Here is an 18,610-nt window from a genome sequence, read left to right as displayed (position 1 = left end):
TACGCAATAGACAACCAATTAAACTATCATGATGAAAAATTGCCAAACATTAAAGATTCATTAAACAGGTTAATTTCTGACCTATTTTGAATATAAAATAGTACAGGAGTTTAGAAATGTTATCTGCTTTAGAATGGTGATCAAGTATCATTCCTAAGAGGGTACTGCCTTCACAGGTTCAGGAGGGAAGGGGGAAAAAGGGGAAATTTTAAAATATCATTTCATGGACGTCATTAACTTACTTACATCAAACAATTCAATAGTGAAAGTACGAGTATAAAGGACTCTGAATGCAAGAGGTAAAAAGGATAGGAAAAATGAACACATTGAATTTAAAGCTTTTGTTGTTGTTGTTGCCTGCAAAACTAGTCAATCCCATCTGGAAGTGACCGACATTATGTAGTGGTAGACAGTCTCTCTCTCACACACACATACGTGCACACACACAGAGTCTTCTATTAAAAATAACGGGACCACTGCAACACGCACTGAGAAGATGGTACTTCCCAGCACATATCTTGCAATAAAGCTATAAAATAGAGATTTCTTCCTAAAAGCTGAAAACCATTTTTTTTGTTGTTTTTCAAAAATTGTGTAAATAAAGAAAATTGTCTGACTGTATGTCTTTTTTGTATATGATGAGTTGGACCTTTTGCATATGTGTTAATTCTCAATCACAGAGGTAAACAACAGAGAAAAGTAAAAGCACTTTTGGGAAAAATCACATATGTAGCTAACTAACACAGAACACTATAAGCATACCTAATGTTTCTAATGCAGACGTTTCTCCTCCAAGTTATATATCTCCAGGAATAATTGTAAAGAGGCAATAAATTAAAAAAATCTAATGCAAACCAGTAATTATAACATATAGAATGATCTTAGGCACAATTCTAATTTTTTTTTTAATCTTTAAAAATACTAGCGAGCTGCGTTTCAGAGGAACATTTGCAACATTTACAAATACACTTTTCATTAAGACTTCTGCAAAAGGCAAGGGAACGCAATGCACACACCACTGGAAGACAAAGATCTCATTCTACCCAAGAGAAAGCAGCTTGTGCTCTGTGAAGGGGACCCGTCAGGGAGGGGAGGGCACAGAAAGAGACGAATTGGTTTCAGTGCTATAACTACGGATTTATGGAGCCATATGATGAACTTTCATGCCAGGTTAAAAGAGTTGCAACCACTGAGAAGTCGAGACTTAAAAACTGAGCAATAGGGTAGCACAATTTACTATAGGTAGGAGCATTGGCATGCGGAGTTAGCATTGTACAACGCCAGAAGATGGCGATATTGCTTACTGTCTAAGAAAGCACTGAAAAAATTAAAATTCATTCAAATTAATACACTTCCAAACAATTTCATGCACTAAGGAGTCGCTAGATAATTTTACAGTGATGTGGTATGACTTTTAAGGAAAAACTCCAGGTTTACAAGAGCATAAATAGAGGTATAAAATTACATTATTTTGCAAGTTGGATAACATACAGATACAAATGACTTGTTAGAGCTGCATATAGAAAATCAAATTCATTAAATTGATTACAACATGAAAAGTGCCATAAGTTATTCTTTCTTGCTTTGCTTTAAAAAAAAAAACAAACAAAAAACAACCAAACAACTCCATGAATTTCAACACCACCCACTTTAATATTCTGTATATTCTTCCAACTGCAACTTAAAACTACTTGGAAATAAGTCAGTATGAGAAAATGTATTGCTACTGGAGCCCAAACACAAAGAAATCCTCTCTTTAAATCCATCATAAGAATCACAGCAAAACCAACATGAAACACAAAGAACTCATACAAAAACTGATGTAAGCTACCGGATCTGAAACTTTTATTTTTAAAGACCTGTAAAAAATACCCATTTAGTTATTGTTTGATATGGAGGGGAAAAAAAAAAAAAAAAAAAGAGGGATCAGCACAGATCATTTTCTTACCTTTTTTTGACGATCAATACAACAACAAGGAGAAGTAGGATGAATACCAGAATTCCAGCACTTATTCCTGCTATTTTCACCACTCGATCCGTTTGTTTAGCTGGATCTGGAATCACCTCAGGTTCTTCTGTTGCTGCTGCTAAACGAATCAAAAAAGAAATTGCTTAAATGTGTAAGCACTAGAGACAAGAATATCATAATTGGTGATAATTTCCAGATAATTTCCAAACACATGGGTGTTTTAATACAGTAGCCAGGATACAGATACATATATCATGTGTTTATACATGTACACATATGTATATAGACACACTATAAATTTCAATCTGTGCCATACATTTTCAACACCAAGTATATGACTACATATGTGTGTATACAGGTGCATATACATATATATAAAACTTCATGAACGCAGGTGTATATGCACCTGCATTTCCAAACAAGTTACTGTATTACAAAGCAGAAGACAAAGCAGATACTATCAACTAAATCACCATTACTTCCTTTAATGTTATTTTTTCACATACTAAATACCGAGTATTTAACACTGACTAGTGAAATTAACTCACAAACAGTAAATTAAACTCTCTTTTCCAAGCCACAGCCGGCACTCTAAACTTTAGTCCTTCTCTCCTTCACTCAGTTTCAGTCCACCCTTGTATATTAATTCACCTCACAGCATCTGGCCTGAGATTTGCATTCTACTGGGAATTTTGATTCTCCAAATAAGGTTATCCACAACGCCAAGCCTAAAGTCAGCAGTAGTTTTATTTCTGGTTATAGGCCCTGAAAAAAAAAAAAAATTAAAAATTGCTGTTCTACACAGAGATGGAACCACTCCGCAACACAGCTGAGTGGGCTGAGGCCACAGGTTACAGCAGAGAGGAAAACAGAATATTTATGGAATATTTATGGAAACGCACAGCCGTTCAGTCTGCACCTCTCTGCATCACAGCCTGGTGTACAAAGGATCAGGAACATGGGGGTTTCCAGGCCTGGCAAAAACATCAGAAAATATAAATAGGTTTCAGCCGGGGGTAAAATCACATGAGTTGTTTACTTGTAAGACAGGAAACGGCTCTTCAGTTCTCTAGTTCTTACTTTCTAAGGCTGTGGCTTAGCATTTTGCCTTTCCCCTGCTCACAAGCATAGATGGGTACATGTGCTTGCTTTCCCTCTGACCCTTCTCCCCTCACTTTCCACCAGCATGCAGCACATGCCACTTAACCTCTCCCCCCTCACAGCAGCTGCATGTGGAGTAGCTACAAGATGTTGGTATCATCCTGCCTATGTCGTTACACAGAAAATGTCCTTTACTCTGAAACTAGGATGCTTCTGAACAGACCACCAAAAAAATGCAGAACAAAAACTGAGGTGAAGCCACACCATAGAAACACACTACTGATCCCCTGAAAACCTGTTCCATAGGCCTTTCAGAAAGCCAGTGTAGTCAGTACCAGCGGTAACTGGTATCTAATACATTCTGGTTTTAACTGTGTTACTCAGACTGTTTCTATTCAGGTTCCATATGCAGGAACCCATATCATCTTTTGAGGAAAGGATCATGCTACTGTTTAAAAATCACTCTTTATTACTTGTTTCTGTACCTCCCATCTCAGCAGTGTCTGAACCACTTACTAACAATTTACCCACAGAACAACCTTCTGAGTCAGGAACGTGCTCTCTTCCAGACACCCATGCAAGAGCTAGGCAGACAGTGAGAGATCAGGCAGTGCTTTAATCATAAAACTTAATCATCATCATAAGACTTCATCATCATAATCATCCCTCTCCACTAAGGCTTGAACTATCTGCTGAGAAATAGTAAATGCTTCCTCCTTTGTGTAAATATGTGCCTGCACACACACTTGCATACATAACATGCATGGATTCAATACTATATATATTATTATTATTTTTAATTATTATTATGTGTGTTGTTAAAATGTCTAGGGGTAAGCGTCAGGATCAGGTAAGTGGTGTGTGCATGTGTAGTTGCATACACACCACACATTCACACATAAGCCACAATTAATGTAAAGATACACATATGACACTAACAAAGGAAATGAGGGGGATGACTTTTGAGATGGAACTGGAAGAAGAAGGTGTTTGAGATTCCTAATGCTTAAAAAATGAATCAACTCCCAGTCTACTATTAGCTGGGCTGGATGTGACAAATACGAATGAACATTTGATGAGCAGTAAAGCCAAAAGGCCAATCAGTCAAGTCAAAAGACCAGTCGAAGCTAAAATATAAATGGCTTTATATGCCAATGGGAAAAAAACCTCACATTTGCTACATGGGGTACTGAGAAAAAGCAAGGACAAGGAAGGGTGGAGAGGGGAACATGCAGGAGTGGGATAGTCACTGTGTGGAATCACCATGAGTACAATGTGAGCACAGTTGGGTAGCTCTGACCTAGCAAAGGTAAGAACTGCTCAAGCTGCAAAATAACTAAGGCTCAAGCAAGAGATTTAGTTGAGTGGATGGAGATTTAAGGCCAGGTCTTTGAGAGACTTCAAAATACAAATCACAAGGATTGGATGTGACCTGAAGATGCGCTTCAAAAGTTGAAAACTCAAAAATACATCCAAAAGTACAGCCTTTGAGCCTTGATCAGGACGGTGGTATTTTCACAGGAGCATTAGTGAGAGATGGGAGCAGAAAGGAAAGAATGAGAGACCTGTCTCTCACTTCCCGGGAGAAAAATAGGACCCTACTACTTGATAGAGCAAGCTGCAATGCAAGTGCTTCTCAGAGTCGTGTTTAAAATTATTGCTTGGCTACTCACAATCTTATTTCATTCAGAAAAGTTACTTTAGAGGAACAACTATACACTTCTCAGAAAATCCGAAGGAAAGGTTACTGAGGGAGTTATTCACCTAACTTAGGCACTGGTGCTTTATCATGTATTCTGTGAGAAATTATTGAGTTTGCATTACCAGTAACTGTTCAAAATGCAGCGCTCTGACCAAGTTTTTAGAACAACGGTGAAAAGACAGGAGGATATAACCTGCTTGTCCATTTTTGCTCGGTTCCTTACAAGAGACAGTAACTCATTCTATGAACTTTAACGTTGCTTATGAGATAAAGCTGGTGCCCACTAGAAACATACCATAGAGTCCTAAATTAGTGGAGAAAAATTATATTGAGTAGTCATAGACTAAGCAAGTGCATAACCAGTAGTTGAGCCTCCTATATCTGAAATGCTAAACTCTATGGGCAAAACACTACCACTCTCCCTACTAGCAACAGAAAAATTGTTGTTGACTTAAATGAAGCCAGGATTATTGTATGTATGTTTCCAGCAACCGATAATATATGCATTCTCTAGACTAAATGTTACATATGGGGACTATACAACAGCAATTACAGGTATAAATCACACTGTAATCTATTATTTATGTATATGTGCACTGTATGCAATAAAGTATATTATCTTGAGGAAGCCATTGAATGTAGCACAGAACCATTTAACAAAACTTATGAATTTGAAAGTATCTGATATTACTTGTGTTTTAATTTTGATAGTTCAAAGTGTATTGTAGTATGCAGGTGTGAGCTTACACATACATGATGAAAGAACAAAACCACAGAAACCTTGAACCTATGGGTTAAACTTATGTGCGTAAACCAGTGTCTCCTGGTTGCTGATTGCACAAGGACTGCAGTAGCAAGCAAAATTCTGCTTACTCTGAGAATATGCCTTTTCTATCCTCTAGACTACAAGATTGTCAGGATGTTTCTTTCTCTGAATTGGTTCTTCTATAGGCTGAACTGCTGGTTTTGCCAAAGCTAGCAACTCAACTAACCAAGGCTTCAGCAATGGCAAACCTTTCCTAACCAGCCTAGTGGCCTTCTATGATGGAGTGACTACATCAGCAGACAAAGGAAGACCTTCTGATGTAATCTGCCTTGACTTCTCTAAGTCTTTGACATGGTCCCCCTCAATATCCTTTTCTCTAAATTGGAGAGCTACAGTAATTAAAAAAGTAAAAGGTAATTTACTGATTTGAAGAACCACCTTGTGTGGTAACAGAATGATGATCGTATGAAAATGGACTCTGTTGGCTGTTCATTCCTCTGGCCAGTTCTTACTCTAATAGATGTTCAATTAAGTGTTAATTTTTACAATATCCATGCATATTACTATGTTTTTCACAATTTGTTCCTGTAAGTCTAAGAGATAATCCTACAGTTTTCAACCAGTGCAAACCAATTTTGCATAAAATTTGCAAGAAGAGTTTCTCATCTGAAACTGAGAGTTAACTACATTTTTTACCCCCATAAAAACAGCTGCATACACAGAAGATTTATGAGCTAGATTTGTAGGAGAACACTGGATTTAGCAACTTATCCACTCCCCTTTCTTCTGAACTAATGAGCAGTAACAGCAATCATATTCCACAGTCCCATTCACAAAGTTCATAAAACAACTCAATCCAGTGATTCTGGCTCTGCACATTGCCAGTAACAGGTACCATATATAAACTTGTTTTCCTTGTTTTCATAGAAACTAAAGGACAATATTCAACCAGTTGACTTCTATGATCAATAGCATGAAGTTCAGCTGTGAACAGCTCTAAATTAGGCTAGGATTGCTAACACTCTCAGGGACAGTAATAACCTAAACAGTTAGTGAGGTAGATTCCATCTTATTCTCACAGTTTCCTGATGTACTTAATTCCTCTTTTTTATTATTGTTTTTAATCAAATACACCTGAAAATCCAACACCCACTTCTAATTTGAGTGTATGCATAGTATTCATACTTAATTCTTAACAGACTGTGGCATAAGGAATCCAGTAGTGGCACATACTGCTTTCCTGTCTTCTTCCTTCTGTGGTTCAGAATTTACACACAACCTTGCAAAATTGTCAGAGAATTTATGAGATTCAGCACAAAATTTATTCACCTATACTTTCCTAAGGAGATGGTGTTGGAATCAAGATAATCACATTCTACTCGCTCATCCAAACAAAATTCTTCAAGCAGAAGATTCTGATAGGATTTCACAGGGCTGCTTGTATGGTACCACTTAGAGAACAGCCAGCCTTCTAAAACACAGCTTTTAGATCAGAAGTCCTGAACACGATATTATACGTAACCTTCTCACCACACCATTTGACTCTCTTAACATTCACAGCATTTTATGCTGGGTTTCCTTTGTGTGAGCAAGGGAAGAAGCTGTTTTATGCATGATTAAAGCTGCTATTTTATTATACTGCATTTTCTTTGAACGTTAATTTCTGTTTATGGCAAATCTTTGAATTCTCACAAACTGATGTTATTGCTGCATAGCTTGATATTCAAAATAGCTCTGCTCAAGATAATCTGTTCTGCACCTTTGTTATGTGGCATTCAAAAACTTTTAATTAAAACCTGGAATGATGTCTGAATGAGCTAAGCAAAGTAACATCAGGATAACATCAAATGAAACTGGAGTTCCAGCCAGCTCTGGAGATATGTCAGTCTACCACCTGAGAAAAGGGCTCTTTGAGAAACTAAGCAAGATTCTCTGATGAATATTTTCTTTTAGACTGGTCTGCCCTGTGTTTTAATCATCTACCCAGAAAGACCATTCCATCTCCATCAGTTTTGTTACTGCTTTGCTAGAATGATAATCATTGTGCAATTAAGGAAATTTTTAGAAGTCTGAAAGTTAATTAATTCAAGTTCAGAGAGAGAAGATCCGTAACCCCTTTTAGCTTAATTATGTTAAAAACCCCCAAATTCTCTGCTGATTCTATTTGATGAAAACACTTGAATGTGCTTTTGCAGGGATGGGGGAGAGGAGATGTGCAACTTGTTCCAGCAAGCAATGCACATGATTCATGAGGTCTTAGAGATGTCCTCATGTGAGTCACGTTGGTATGCTGCTGGCCTCTCTAAGATTTTCTTTTTGAGCTTGAAAGCTGGAGATACATGTACAGGGAAAGGAATCCCCACAATTCTCCCTTCTCTACATCTTCCAGAAGAGCTTCTTCTCTCGGAGTACAGCTTCTGGGAGATGAAGGCACGCCAGAAATTCACTAGAGTTTGGGTAATCTAAGCTGTTGCTTCCAAGACTCTAAATTACAGCTTTTTAGGGTAGCATTATTAAAAAGAAAACTTCTATTTGATTATGAACCGAAAACGTGATTGCCTGAGCTGTGCTTTGAAGTGTCAGGTGCATCCCTGTCGCCATGGTAACCAGGGTCCGCAGCTGCCCCAAGGAACAGCATTTAACAGGCTCTGCTGGTGAAAAGCAGGCTGCCCGGCACCACCAGCCTCTTCTGCACACCCGTCCTAAAAGAGGAGGGTAGCGAGGTGATGCGTAGGTAAAATCTGCTGCCTCACTTTGTGTTGCAACATACTGCACCCATCTTTGTCCTCATGTGTGTCCCTCGCTGGAGGAAATGGGGAGGCATCACAGATACTACCAGCTATGCCTAACAGGGGGGGGTCCTCCATGCCCCAGAGCTTTGTGTTATTACAAGTTAAGCCCTTGTACGAAAAAAATTAGTTCTCTACATAAAAGGTCATTGCCACAGAAATGGATAGAGACCTGTTTCATGGGCCCCTACAGCTCCTTCTGAAAGAGCTTCTGAAAGAGCATCCCTCTCAAAGGATGGCTTATGTACCAAAATGAAATAAATATAGCTTCAGGCTAACCTCTAGTCAGATTTGGGATGGTATGAGATGCTATGGAAGTTAAGCACAGGAAGTCCCACAGGTGGCTCTGCATACAGATATGGTACCAGGTAAACAGCTTATACTGTGAACACCTGCTCACAGATCCTGCTTCCAGATAGCACAGAAAAATATCCTGAGCTTATGCTACTGGATGTTTTTTTAAATTATGAAAATGCAGCTTATAAATATTCATATGCATTTTAATTAATTAAGCCAACTAGCACAGCATATCTTGCCATATAATAATGAGAATGCTACCTGGAAATTCCAGTATATTATATACATTTATATAAAATCATCAGTTCCTGAGTGGTATTGTTAAGCCTTCACAAGTGTACCTAAATCATATATAATAAAAAAAATCAACCCCATCTTTACTACTCTCCGGAACTTTCAGATCAGTCCATTGAGTGGTACTACTTTGGTAGGAAACTACAAGGAAAACAGAATCAGGTGAACCAAGTGTCTGCTGCTACTAGGGACCGAAACTGAAATTAATGAGGACTTTTGCAATGTTCCACTGAGAAGCAATTTAAATTCACAACGACTACTCTGCAAGCAGTAACATCCATGAATTTATAACCAATTATAAAAGAGTTGACCTTAAAAGATTCAGAAGTATCAAGTGAAGAAATTGCTGAATCCGTTTACCTCACTAGCTGTGAGACCTTGGACATGTGCAGAAGAAGAAAGCCAAAGCAGGAACAATGCTGAGGAGACAATGTTCCAGCAGCACTCTGCCCTGCTGTCCACAGGTCACACTGAAAGAGCAGACTAGGGCCTTCAGTGCATTTCTCCTGCCACTAAGATGTTCTACTTGTGTGTGTACTTTGTAGGCACTTCACTGTCTTTCAAAGTATGGCAAGGATAGGATTCAGCTATAGGGAATGTGCATCTTATAATCTACAGCTGTTGTACGGCTTTTGATTTGCAAGTTACCATCGTCATGCAAGAAACAGCTGTTTAGGTAGAGATAACTAAGCTAGCTTTAAGTGTGCTAGCTCAGTGATGCAACTGTGCCCCCAGGACACAAAAAGCTCTGGGTGAATGCGGATGGCGACAGTGACGAAGTATTTTACACAGGGGTGTAAGCTGAAGTTACACTGTCAGCTTCCAGTTTAGCTGTTTTAACCACAACAGGACACAAATTAAAAATGTGGGCTAAGGCTTCTGAAAAGGCACCTCTCCAAGCAAAGAGCAAACTGCAAGGCCAGAGGAACATGTCCCTTCCCCGTGTTGCAGCAGCACTGCCCAAGGGAGAGGAGACTCCTCCTGGCTGTGGCCCATGACAGGTCCAGGTAGCAGAGCTGTGCTTGCCTCGGGAACCATCAACTCCAAAAAGCACAGAACAAATGATGTTGTTTGGTTTATGCACCGGAAATATATTCCATGGATAATTAGTGTCTATACATTAGTCTGTTTGAGACTTAAAAATCCATGACAACTTTTTTTCTCCCCTCTCCCTCTGGCCTCCCTTATCTTCAAAACAAATGAGAAATATTTGACAGGAATTGGAATACTGTATTTCAAGGGTTTGGCACTGTGTTTTTAAAATATTACAAGTTCCCTCTCAGGTCACCATTTCAAAATTGTCACCAACAGTGCAAAAGTTAGAGACTTACCCTGAAAAAATCCTAATCTGTGTGAGAACTCAGGTTTTAGAAAGCTACAGGATCCCTCAAAATATAAATAGTGGACAATACTATATACTTGTTTCAAAACACCACATCTCATCCCATAACAGGTGAACGTTTGAAATGTTGGAAAAATTGAGAGAAATACCTAATGCAATCTACTTTTATTTTGAAATCTGGTTAATTTTCTATGTCTTGGAAAAAAAATCAGTTTTCACAGTAAGACTTTCTTGGAGCCACTTGATGCACTTCTTTCAGTAGCCAATATGGAAGAAAAGATCTAAAGACTCAAACCAAGTTTTTCATTGCATGTGCACTAACAGACCCTGAAAGGGTATGTAAAAAAAAAAAAAAAAAGTTGCAGAAATACATAACATGCATGCTGTAAAGTATGAACTGAAACAACGATATCTAAGCCACTTTCTCCCTGATCTTCTGGAAATGGCTATTGGTTGAGAATGGTCCCCTAACCCTCTGAGCCACCTGATCACAACCATTTAGCAATGACCTGTTGGATGGACTGTTACCATTTCTCAAAGTCACTGCGATTACTTCCTAAGTACAATGGGTCTGTTGTCAGACCTGTTGTAGTATATTTTCCTGAGAACATATAAAGCCAGCCAGCCTTTTGGTAATGAGATCATTTATGAAGTTTTTTTAGGGAGAGGAAAAAAAGTGTTACTTTTTGGCCACATTACAAATTAATCAACTTTCAAGTTTTAGTCTGAACAAACAGCCTGCTTTTGAAAACATGCATTTTAAAAAATAAATTCTCACTTCATGTTAGTTATAAAATTTCAGCTATGCAGAACACTGCATTAAGAAATACTCTGGTTTTGACAATGACTCCTATATGGCTTGTTAGCTCAGAATTAAACCTGAAAAGAAAATTACTATCAGTGTTTGGTAAGAAATATACAAAATACTTCATCTTTATGTGCCTTTCCACCAGGTAACAGTTAAGAAGTTTAGCAGACAAAGTACATTATAATGAGCGTTCTCATTTATATATGCACACAACATGGTTTATGGGCAAAAATATTACTCTCAAATGTCTGAAGTTCCATTTTGCTATATTTATTGAAAATAATATTCTGTGAATAACTTCTGCTAATTTAAGCAACTATAAAATCATAAGTGAGAATTTACTGGTAGCGTAGGAGTTGCAGAGTTATTGCAGACCTGTGCAATTACACTGAAGGAAGCAACTCTCCTCCACCACAAAACTGCAAACGCAACCCAAACTACACTCACACTAGCTCAAAACACAGAAACTCCCAAGATGAAAAATTATCTTAGATGAAATGCAGTGCTAATAACACTGAGGACAGAATCAAAAGACAAAGGCAATGAGGAGGAACTGAAATAGTTTTTCCTTCATCCTTACACAGTGCTAAAACTAGTCTTTAATAGCACCCATCACTTATTATTTGCCCTTCAGAATGGCAAAAGTTGAGAAAATACACAGAATCCCCTACAAGAAAACAAATGGTTAATTCTTCCTTTGGAGTTAGGTCCCAGTTTTTCCAAACCCATGTAGATAAGAGTTTGTAACAGTGCAAAACCTAGTCTTTAACAGCACCCATCAGCTGTTATTAGTATCCCAGATTCTTACTGTCATGACTGCCAGTCTTCAATATTTTGTTTACTGTAAAATTTGGTCCTTTTTCAAATAAAGTGAAAGAGTAAAAATATATATATATATCTCCCAAAAGAAGAAAAATGCTTTCTCATGAACTCTACTCTTCCATCTAGAGAATTTTTTTGCAACTTCTTCAGGTATATCATACTTTCCTGACATGATTCTGTGTCTCCAGGAGTCCGCTGGACTAGCTGGGCACCAACACAGAATACACTAGTGTGCAACACCCATGGCAGAAAACTTTCCTTCTCTTTAAAATCTTCCCATCTGAAGAGCATCCACTCTCAGAAAGCTACATGGGTCAACACTCTCGAGGTTCTCCTGAACTCCTTAGCTCTAATAGGTATCCAAACAACTGGAGATCTGGGAGCATGAAGGAAAGGCAAATATCCTCTTCCAAACCAGCTGGGTATCACCCAGCCACACACTGCAGTGGGCTGCAAGTACTGTCTCAGTCATTACCCTAATTTTGCAGTCGCTCCTAAATCTACTTATCCAAATACATCTGAAAGGTCTTATGGCAGCGCTTTAAGCTAGGCCACCCGATTTTGCATTGAAACATCAAAGCGGCGGTGCTTATCCATGTTAGTCTACCAGCTGCGAGATGAAGGCAACAGCCTTTAGCTGACTGAAAGCTTTGACATCTTCTGCTACACCAACCATTTGCAACACAAATACATTACCTAAGCCTTAAACCCTGTGTAAGTCACGAGCCTGTTTATAGGCTTGTTTACCACATCTGACATCTAGAAACACAGCTGTAATGGCACTGCAACAACATGCAGCTAATGCAATGACAATGGTAGGAAAAAACCACATTGATGTTCGCAGCTCTGGGTTGATTGCCATTGACTACCGAGTTCAAATCAGGACCTGTAATGACATTAAAAGCCTTTCATATTGTGTCATTGCCTCTCTTTCTACATATTCCTATATTACTAGTATTTCAAAGAAACTTTAAGGCAGGAGGCAGAGGTGGCAGCCCTGCAGACTACAGGATGAAACATGCCTGCAAGAAAGACTGTTAATGTGTATTGCCACTTTCTGAACATTTGTCTTCGCTTTTTCACATTTTTCTCTTTTCATACAGAAGTCTTGTTGCTTTCAAACCTTAAACTCTAATCAGTTTCTCTCTTCTCAGAGAAATAAAGGACTTGCTGTTATTTCCATTATTCAAGTAAATACACAAAACTGTGATGGGGGAACGAGATGTAATACAAATCCTCCATGATTAAAGTTAGATGAACTTTTTATATCTGGTATTACAGTGGTTCATAAAAAGTAAAGATGAATCTGTTTTTACTTGCAAAAAGCTTTACTCTGACAGAAGGAAGCCAGGCTGTAGGAAAAGTAGTATGCAGAACTAAAAAGTATCAGTTTAAAAGTGGATTTGTGGCCCCCCTTGGCTGCATGTTTTGTGGGTAGTGAAGCATCTACTTGGTTTTATCCAGAGGATGAAATCAGTTGCTCTGTATTGGATATGCCTTGGGCTGTTGCTTTCCCAGCTAGCTTCTCCAGGAAAATACAACTGTACCAAAGGAAAAAAAGAATACAACTAACAAAGGTTCAAATTCACATGGAAGTCAAAATAAATGAAGCCAACTATAACATGCAAATGTTGTATTATGATTTATGTAATGGGTTGCTGGCAAAGAAGATTACTGTACTGGTATTTATGCTTTAAATCCGGTTTTAAGGTTTTGAGTCAGTTGTGATCTGATTAAAATGTGACTGATTTGGAAGAGAAAATCACCTTAAACTGAAGGAGTGCCAAGAACTCTTGCAGATGAGGTGGCAAAAATATCTACACAAGCTTTGCCTAACAACAAGCAAAAACAAATTTGCATTTTAAAATAAGAAAAAAATTGAACTAAACATTGACTGACATGAAAACAAAGTGCTCTATTGTTCAGAGACACAGGCTAAGACACATCTGTATGTTATCTCATTTAAATTGCCCCTTCGGCAAAATGTGAATTGCAATTTGAAACACACAGGCTACTCCACAGCGCAAGCTCCCATTTATAAGCAGGTATTCCTGACTGTCCACAGTGAAAATGGCCTTTCTTCTCTTCAAATAAAGCCATTTTTCACCTCCTTGGTGACTAACTTGATATGACTTTAATGAATGACTCACTTCAGCTTCGTATTCCTTAAAACTCAGGCAGTTTTATCCATCAGCTTTCTTAGAGACAGCTAGCCAAAATTTTCAAACTTGGGTAGAGGAAGTCACCCTGACATATTCAGGCAGCACCAATACAGATGAATTTCAGATGGAATGAGCACCTCTCATAAATCAAAAGTACTGTTAAAGTGCTTGAAAAGAAACATTAGCCCATCAATACAATGACAATGTCTCCAGATAAGATGTCCTCTTGCCTGATTCTGTGTAATAACAAGGCTAGAAATTATTGCATGAAAACATAAAGCAATCCTGTATCGTCATGTCTACTACTTACAGAAAATCCCCAAAGTAAAGTTAAATACAAAACTATTTGCATACCTCCAGCATTTAAGAAACAAAGTGGAGAATAATAAAGTATTTCTGAACCAAAATTAAAAAACCTTGGTATTACATTAAACTTCATAAGAAAACTATAAAGGTGTTTTTTGATCACTAAAACACTTCAGAAGGTAAATATTTATCACTTTTTTAGCAGGTAAAAATGCTGAAAAGGAAAAGCAAGAAACAGAATATAATTTGATCTAAAATCACACATAACACTAACTTGTTTTACCATGCAATAAACATAAATATTAGAAAATCTGAAGTATTAAGGGTCAACAGTCTCTGTTATCTCAATGATCACTTAGGGGTAAATACACCTACCACTACCGCACTGAGAAAGGAGAAGGGACCTAGTCATGCAATTTTCTAGACCATAGGGTGTTTACTGGTAAAAATAAATGTTTGATTCTGTGCTCTCAATCTTGCACTGGGGCTGATATAATTCCACTCAGCTACATATGACATTCTCTGGAAAATAACTCTACCTTCTTTCACCTACAAAGACAAGTGCAACACCCTGTACTTGGCATGGTAATACCATAACACAGTACAGCCTGGGTGCAGAAAGCAGCTTTGCAGAAAACGAGGAAGGAGAGAATTGATGTTGTTGCCATCTTCAGCTGCCTCATGGATGGATGGATGTAGAGAAGGCACAGCCAGACTCTGCTTGGAAAGATACACAGGAAAAGGACTAGGGGCAACAGACACAACTTGCAACGAGGGAAATCACAAAGCAGATAGCATAGGGGTGCACAAAAAAAAAAAAAAAATCACAATGAAAAATCACAATGAGGGTGGTCAAATGCCGGGACAGGTGCCCAAAGAGGAATCTCTGTCCTTGGAGACATTAAAAACTCTGCTTCACAAGGCCCTGAACAACCTAATTTAACTTGCAATTTAGATCCAACTAAGCTGCACCTGCTCTGAGTAAGAGTGTGACCAGGTAATCTCCAGACGTCCCTTTCAACCTGAATTATTCCAAGATTCCTACTTCATACATGAAGACACCAACTAAGACTCTGTTAATCTCATCACTCTAAGTAGTTATTATTGCCTTGTTCTCATAAGTCAATAAATTCATGAAGCAGTATTTTCTGAAATGCAAGGAATGCAGTTTTAACTCTGTATTTCTTCCGGTTTCAGTATTTCACTGAGATTCACGTTTGAGGCTTTTTTTCTAAGGCTATTGCAATTTCAAAAACACCCCCCTGAGATTCAACTGGAGCTGGCTCCCAAGCACTTTTTAGAGTTGATTTAGCTTTAAGCACATGGCCCTGAGTATTTAAGAAAAAAGCTCATGCTCTGCTTCGCTGAAAGAATCTCAGCGACCACTGATTGCCTATAAAAATGAAGACTGCTTTTCAGGTACTGCCTCTCAACCCAGTGGAGAAGAGACATTAGATGAGCCAGTCCTTGCTTACCAGAAAGCATCTGGATCAGCTGACGTTTCATTAACTGAGAGAAGGGATAAAGAGCACCCTTTCAAGCTGCTATTAATATGGCTACATACTGGGTAAACAAACGTACTGCCTATAGCATGTGATTGCTTTCCTCCCTGAAACACTCCCCTCATTTGCTTGTGGCCCTCTCCCCAGCCCCCCACCAGGGCTGGAGAAACCCTGCTGTAAGAAAGAGTGCGGATATAGAAGAGGGATGATTCAGGGTTTAGCAGCAGAAAGACAGCTTGTCTTAAAAGAGCTGCCCTAGGTCTGACAGGAGAATCAAAATACAGAGACGTGGCAAGGAAAATGAGAAATGAAAAGCAAAAGGGTCTGGAAAACAGACATGCAGAGAACAGGAAAAACACAATGAAAAAAGACTTGGAGTATTAGGAAAACAAAAATTGAAAAAAAAAACCAGCAAAAAAGAAAATAAAAAAAAGGGAGCATAAAATACATAAAAAAAAGAAGAAATCATTATGGTTGATATAGAAAGTGTTTAAAATTATCACTGAAAATAAATGACTTTTTATGAAATCAATAATTTTTGCTTGTAAATGTCAATTTACATTGGACTTGAATTCTGCTCCCTTGCTGCATGAATCTGAGTGATACATGCCAACAAAAAGTGGAGCAAACCCAAATGTGGATCTTTGTGAGCAAAAGAGATGGCTTCATTCCTTCCTTCTTTCCAAAGGCAGAATCCCAGACCTCTTACAAACACTACTTTGTGCACTCTAGAAAGGCCATTCCCTGTGCTGGTCAGCAATGGAACTCCTACATGTGCTGCCACCACACAAAAGTACCACATAACTCTGCATAAACTGCCTGCCTTTTTGTGAGATGGGCAGAACGAGAACGTAAATAGCATTACAAATCATGACTGAAATGCACTGTCAAATCTGCACGGAGTGATTTACAGATCAACCTCCTTGTGATATATATTATCTTGGGTCAGTGATACTAAGTCTTCAACTCTAGTTGTAGCAAATACGTTCCTTTTGATTTCTTACTGTGCAGGTAAAAACAAACTAACCAACGTCACTGAAGTGAGGGAAGTGGTGTCACCTACTTGACAGAAAAATACCAGTGCAAACATCATCATTCAACTGCCTTCCCCCCCTCCAAATCAATCAATTCCTGTTTCAAACTATTGCGCTGTTTCTATACTCTTAATGCTTCTTATAAGATTTTTAAGCCTGAAATTTTTCCTAAGCATAAAGAATTACTTCTTAAAGTAATCTTCACTGACCATATAAATGACTTGAAATCAGATTAAGCCTAAATATAAGCAAAGCAAGGACCAAATTTCAGAGTCCATTTCTTCCTTTTAATTTTTTTTGTTATTAGTACTGTTAACACAGGTGTTTTTTAGAAAGCGTGAACAGATTTTTAAACTAAAAATGTTTTCGTTTGCTTCAAATCTTCTGTACCTTCAGCTACTGTTGAGACCTGCAAAATCAAAGAACTCCATATGCATCTGAGAGCGGACCTGCAGGTGAAATCAGCAGGGCTAGCCCGGATGGACAAACGGAATAGTAGTTCAACCAATCTTAATACAAACTACTGAAAGAAAACCCTTATTTCAAGTCTCTTTGTCTTCTGCTTCATGAACCGTAGTGAATAAAGATGACAATTTAAGGACTTTCAGTTTACATAAAAGCAATACCTACTGGAAAATTTTCCAACAATTTGTTAGATGTATTGGCTCTAAGCTCCCAGCAGAACGATACACACACATAAAAAAACTTATTTTCATTCATTTACAGCAAAATGTATTTATGCCTACTAACAAAACCCCACTTTATTAAATATTCATAGATATTGCAGGTATTTATTAAATCAGTTCCATCACCAAAAGATTTTTTTATATAATATCAATTTTCTATCTGTTTATTGAGTGCTTATAAAACCCTTTTCAGGAAACAGCAGGATACATGAAATGTTTTACTGCATAGCAATACACTAACTAAATTTCATTCTTACTCAGCTCATTGACTTAATGTTTACTTAGTGACTGTAAATTCAAAAGAAGTTTCATTGCATTGAACCATCTTACACTGATCTTGACTTTTTGGTAAAAAGTGCCATTAATATTTAGGAAACTTTAATTACAATTGCTGATTGAAAACCCAGTGACAGCAACAGCCCAATTAAAACTATTTTTTTTTTATTTTTTAAGCCGCCACATATTCCTCATCCTGTAGCCCTAGAAGAATTAGTTTTTTATCTGATTCTCTTCCCTGTTTTGCTGGTGGGCAGTGAGTGAGTGGCTGGGTGGGTGCTTGGTTGCTGGCCAGGGTCAATGTCCCCACCCTCCAAAAAGTATACAGAAAGGGGAAAAAAAAAGCAACAATGAGAACTACCTGAAATCTTAAAAAACAAAACAAAACAAAAGAAGAAACAACTTACACCATTGGCCATTTTTATTCAGGTTGGTCAACTAAAACCAAGTAAATTATTTCTTCTTCTCCAATTAAGAAAACATATTTATGCTGCTCTATTCAGTTAATTACTACACTGTAATTTGCATGCCATCTCTCCTTCTAGCTAAGCCTTTACAAGTCTTTTCAGGTATTAATTTGAAACAGAACACTCCTATCTTACAGCTGAAAAAAGCTGAAACAGAAAATAAACAAGCCTAGGGGTAACAAGGACCTCACAGTTGAGCTATAAATGTTTGCAGATAAAGGCAATGTTTGGCATAACTTACTTTCTGCAGTGTCTTCTTCCCCCTCCTCACTCTGCTGGTTTTACAG

The 18,610-nt window shown here is 38.0% G+C and overlaps 1 protein-coding gene across 6 annotated transcripts in view; it reads right to left on the bottom strand.

The window, feature by feature from the left end:
* Window positions 1-18,610, bottom strand: part of PTPRK (protein tyrosine phosphatase receptor type K) — a 412,154-nt gene that overhangs the window by 35,447 nt on the left and 358,097 nt on the right. For 4 of the 6 annotated variants that reach the window (XM_056343552.1, XM_056343554.1, XM_056343556.1 and 1 more), the window contains exon 14: window positions 1,949-2,087. In XM_056343552.1, the coding sequence (XP_056199527.1) occupies window positions 1,949-2,087 (139 nt within the window). The remainder of the gene's footprint in view (window positions 1-1,948; window positions 2,088-18,610) is intronic. The other 2 variants (XM_056343553.1, XM_056343558.1) reach the window with 1 other exon arrangement.

The sequence above is a fragment of the Falco biarmicus genome, chromosome 6 (assembly GCF_023638135.1).
Source record: "Falco biarmicus isolate bFalBia1 chromosome 6, bFalBia1.pri, whole genome shotgun sequence".
NCBI lineage: Eukaryota > Metazoa > Chordata > Aves > Falconiformes > Falconidae > Falco > Falco biarmicus.
Note: the sequence above shows the minus strand (reverse complement) of the source record. Positions and strands in the feature narration are given on the sequence as shown.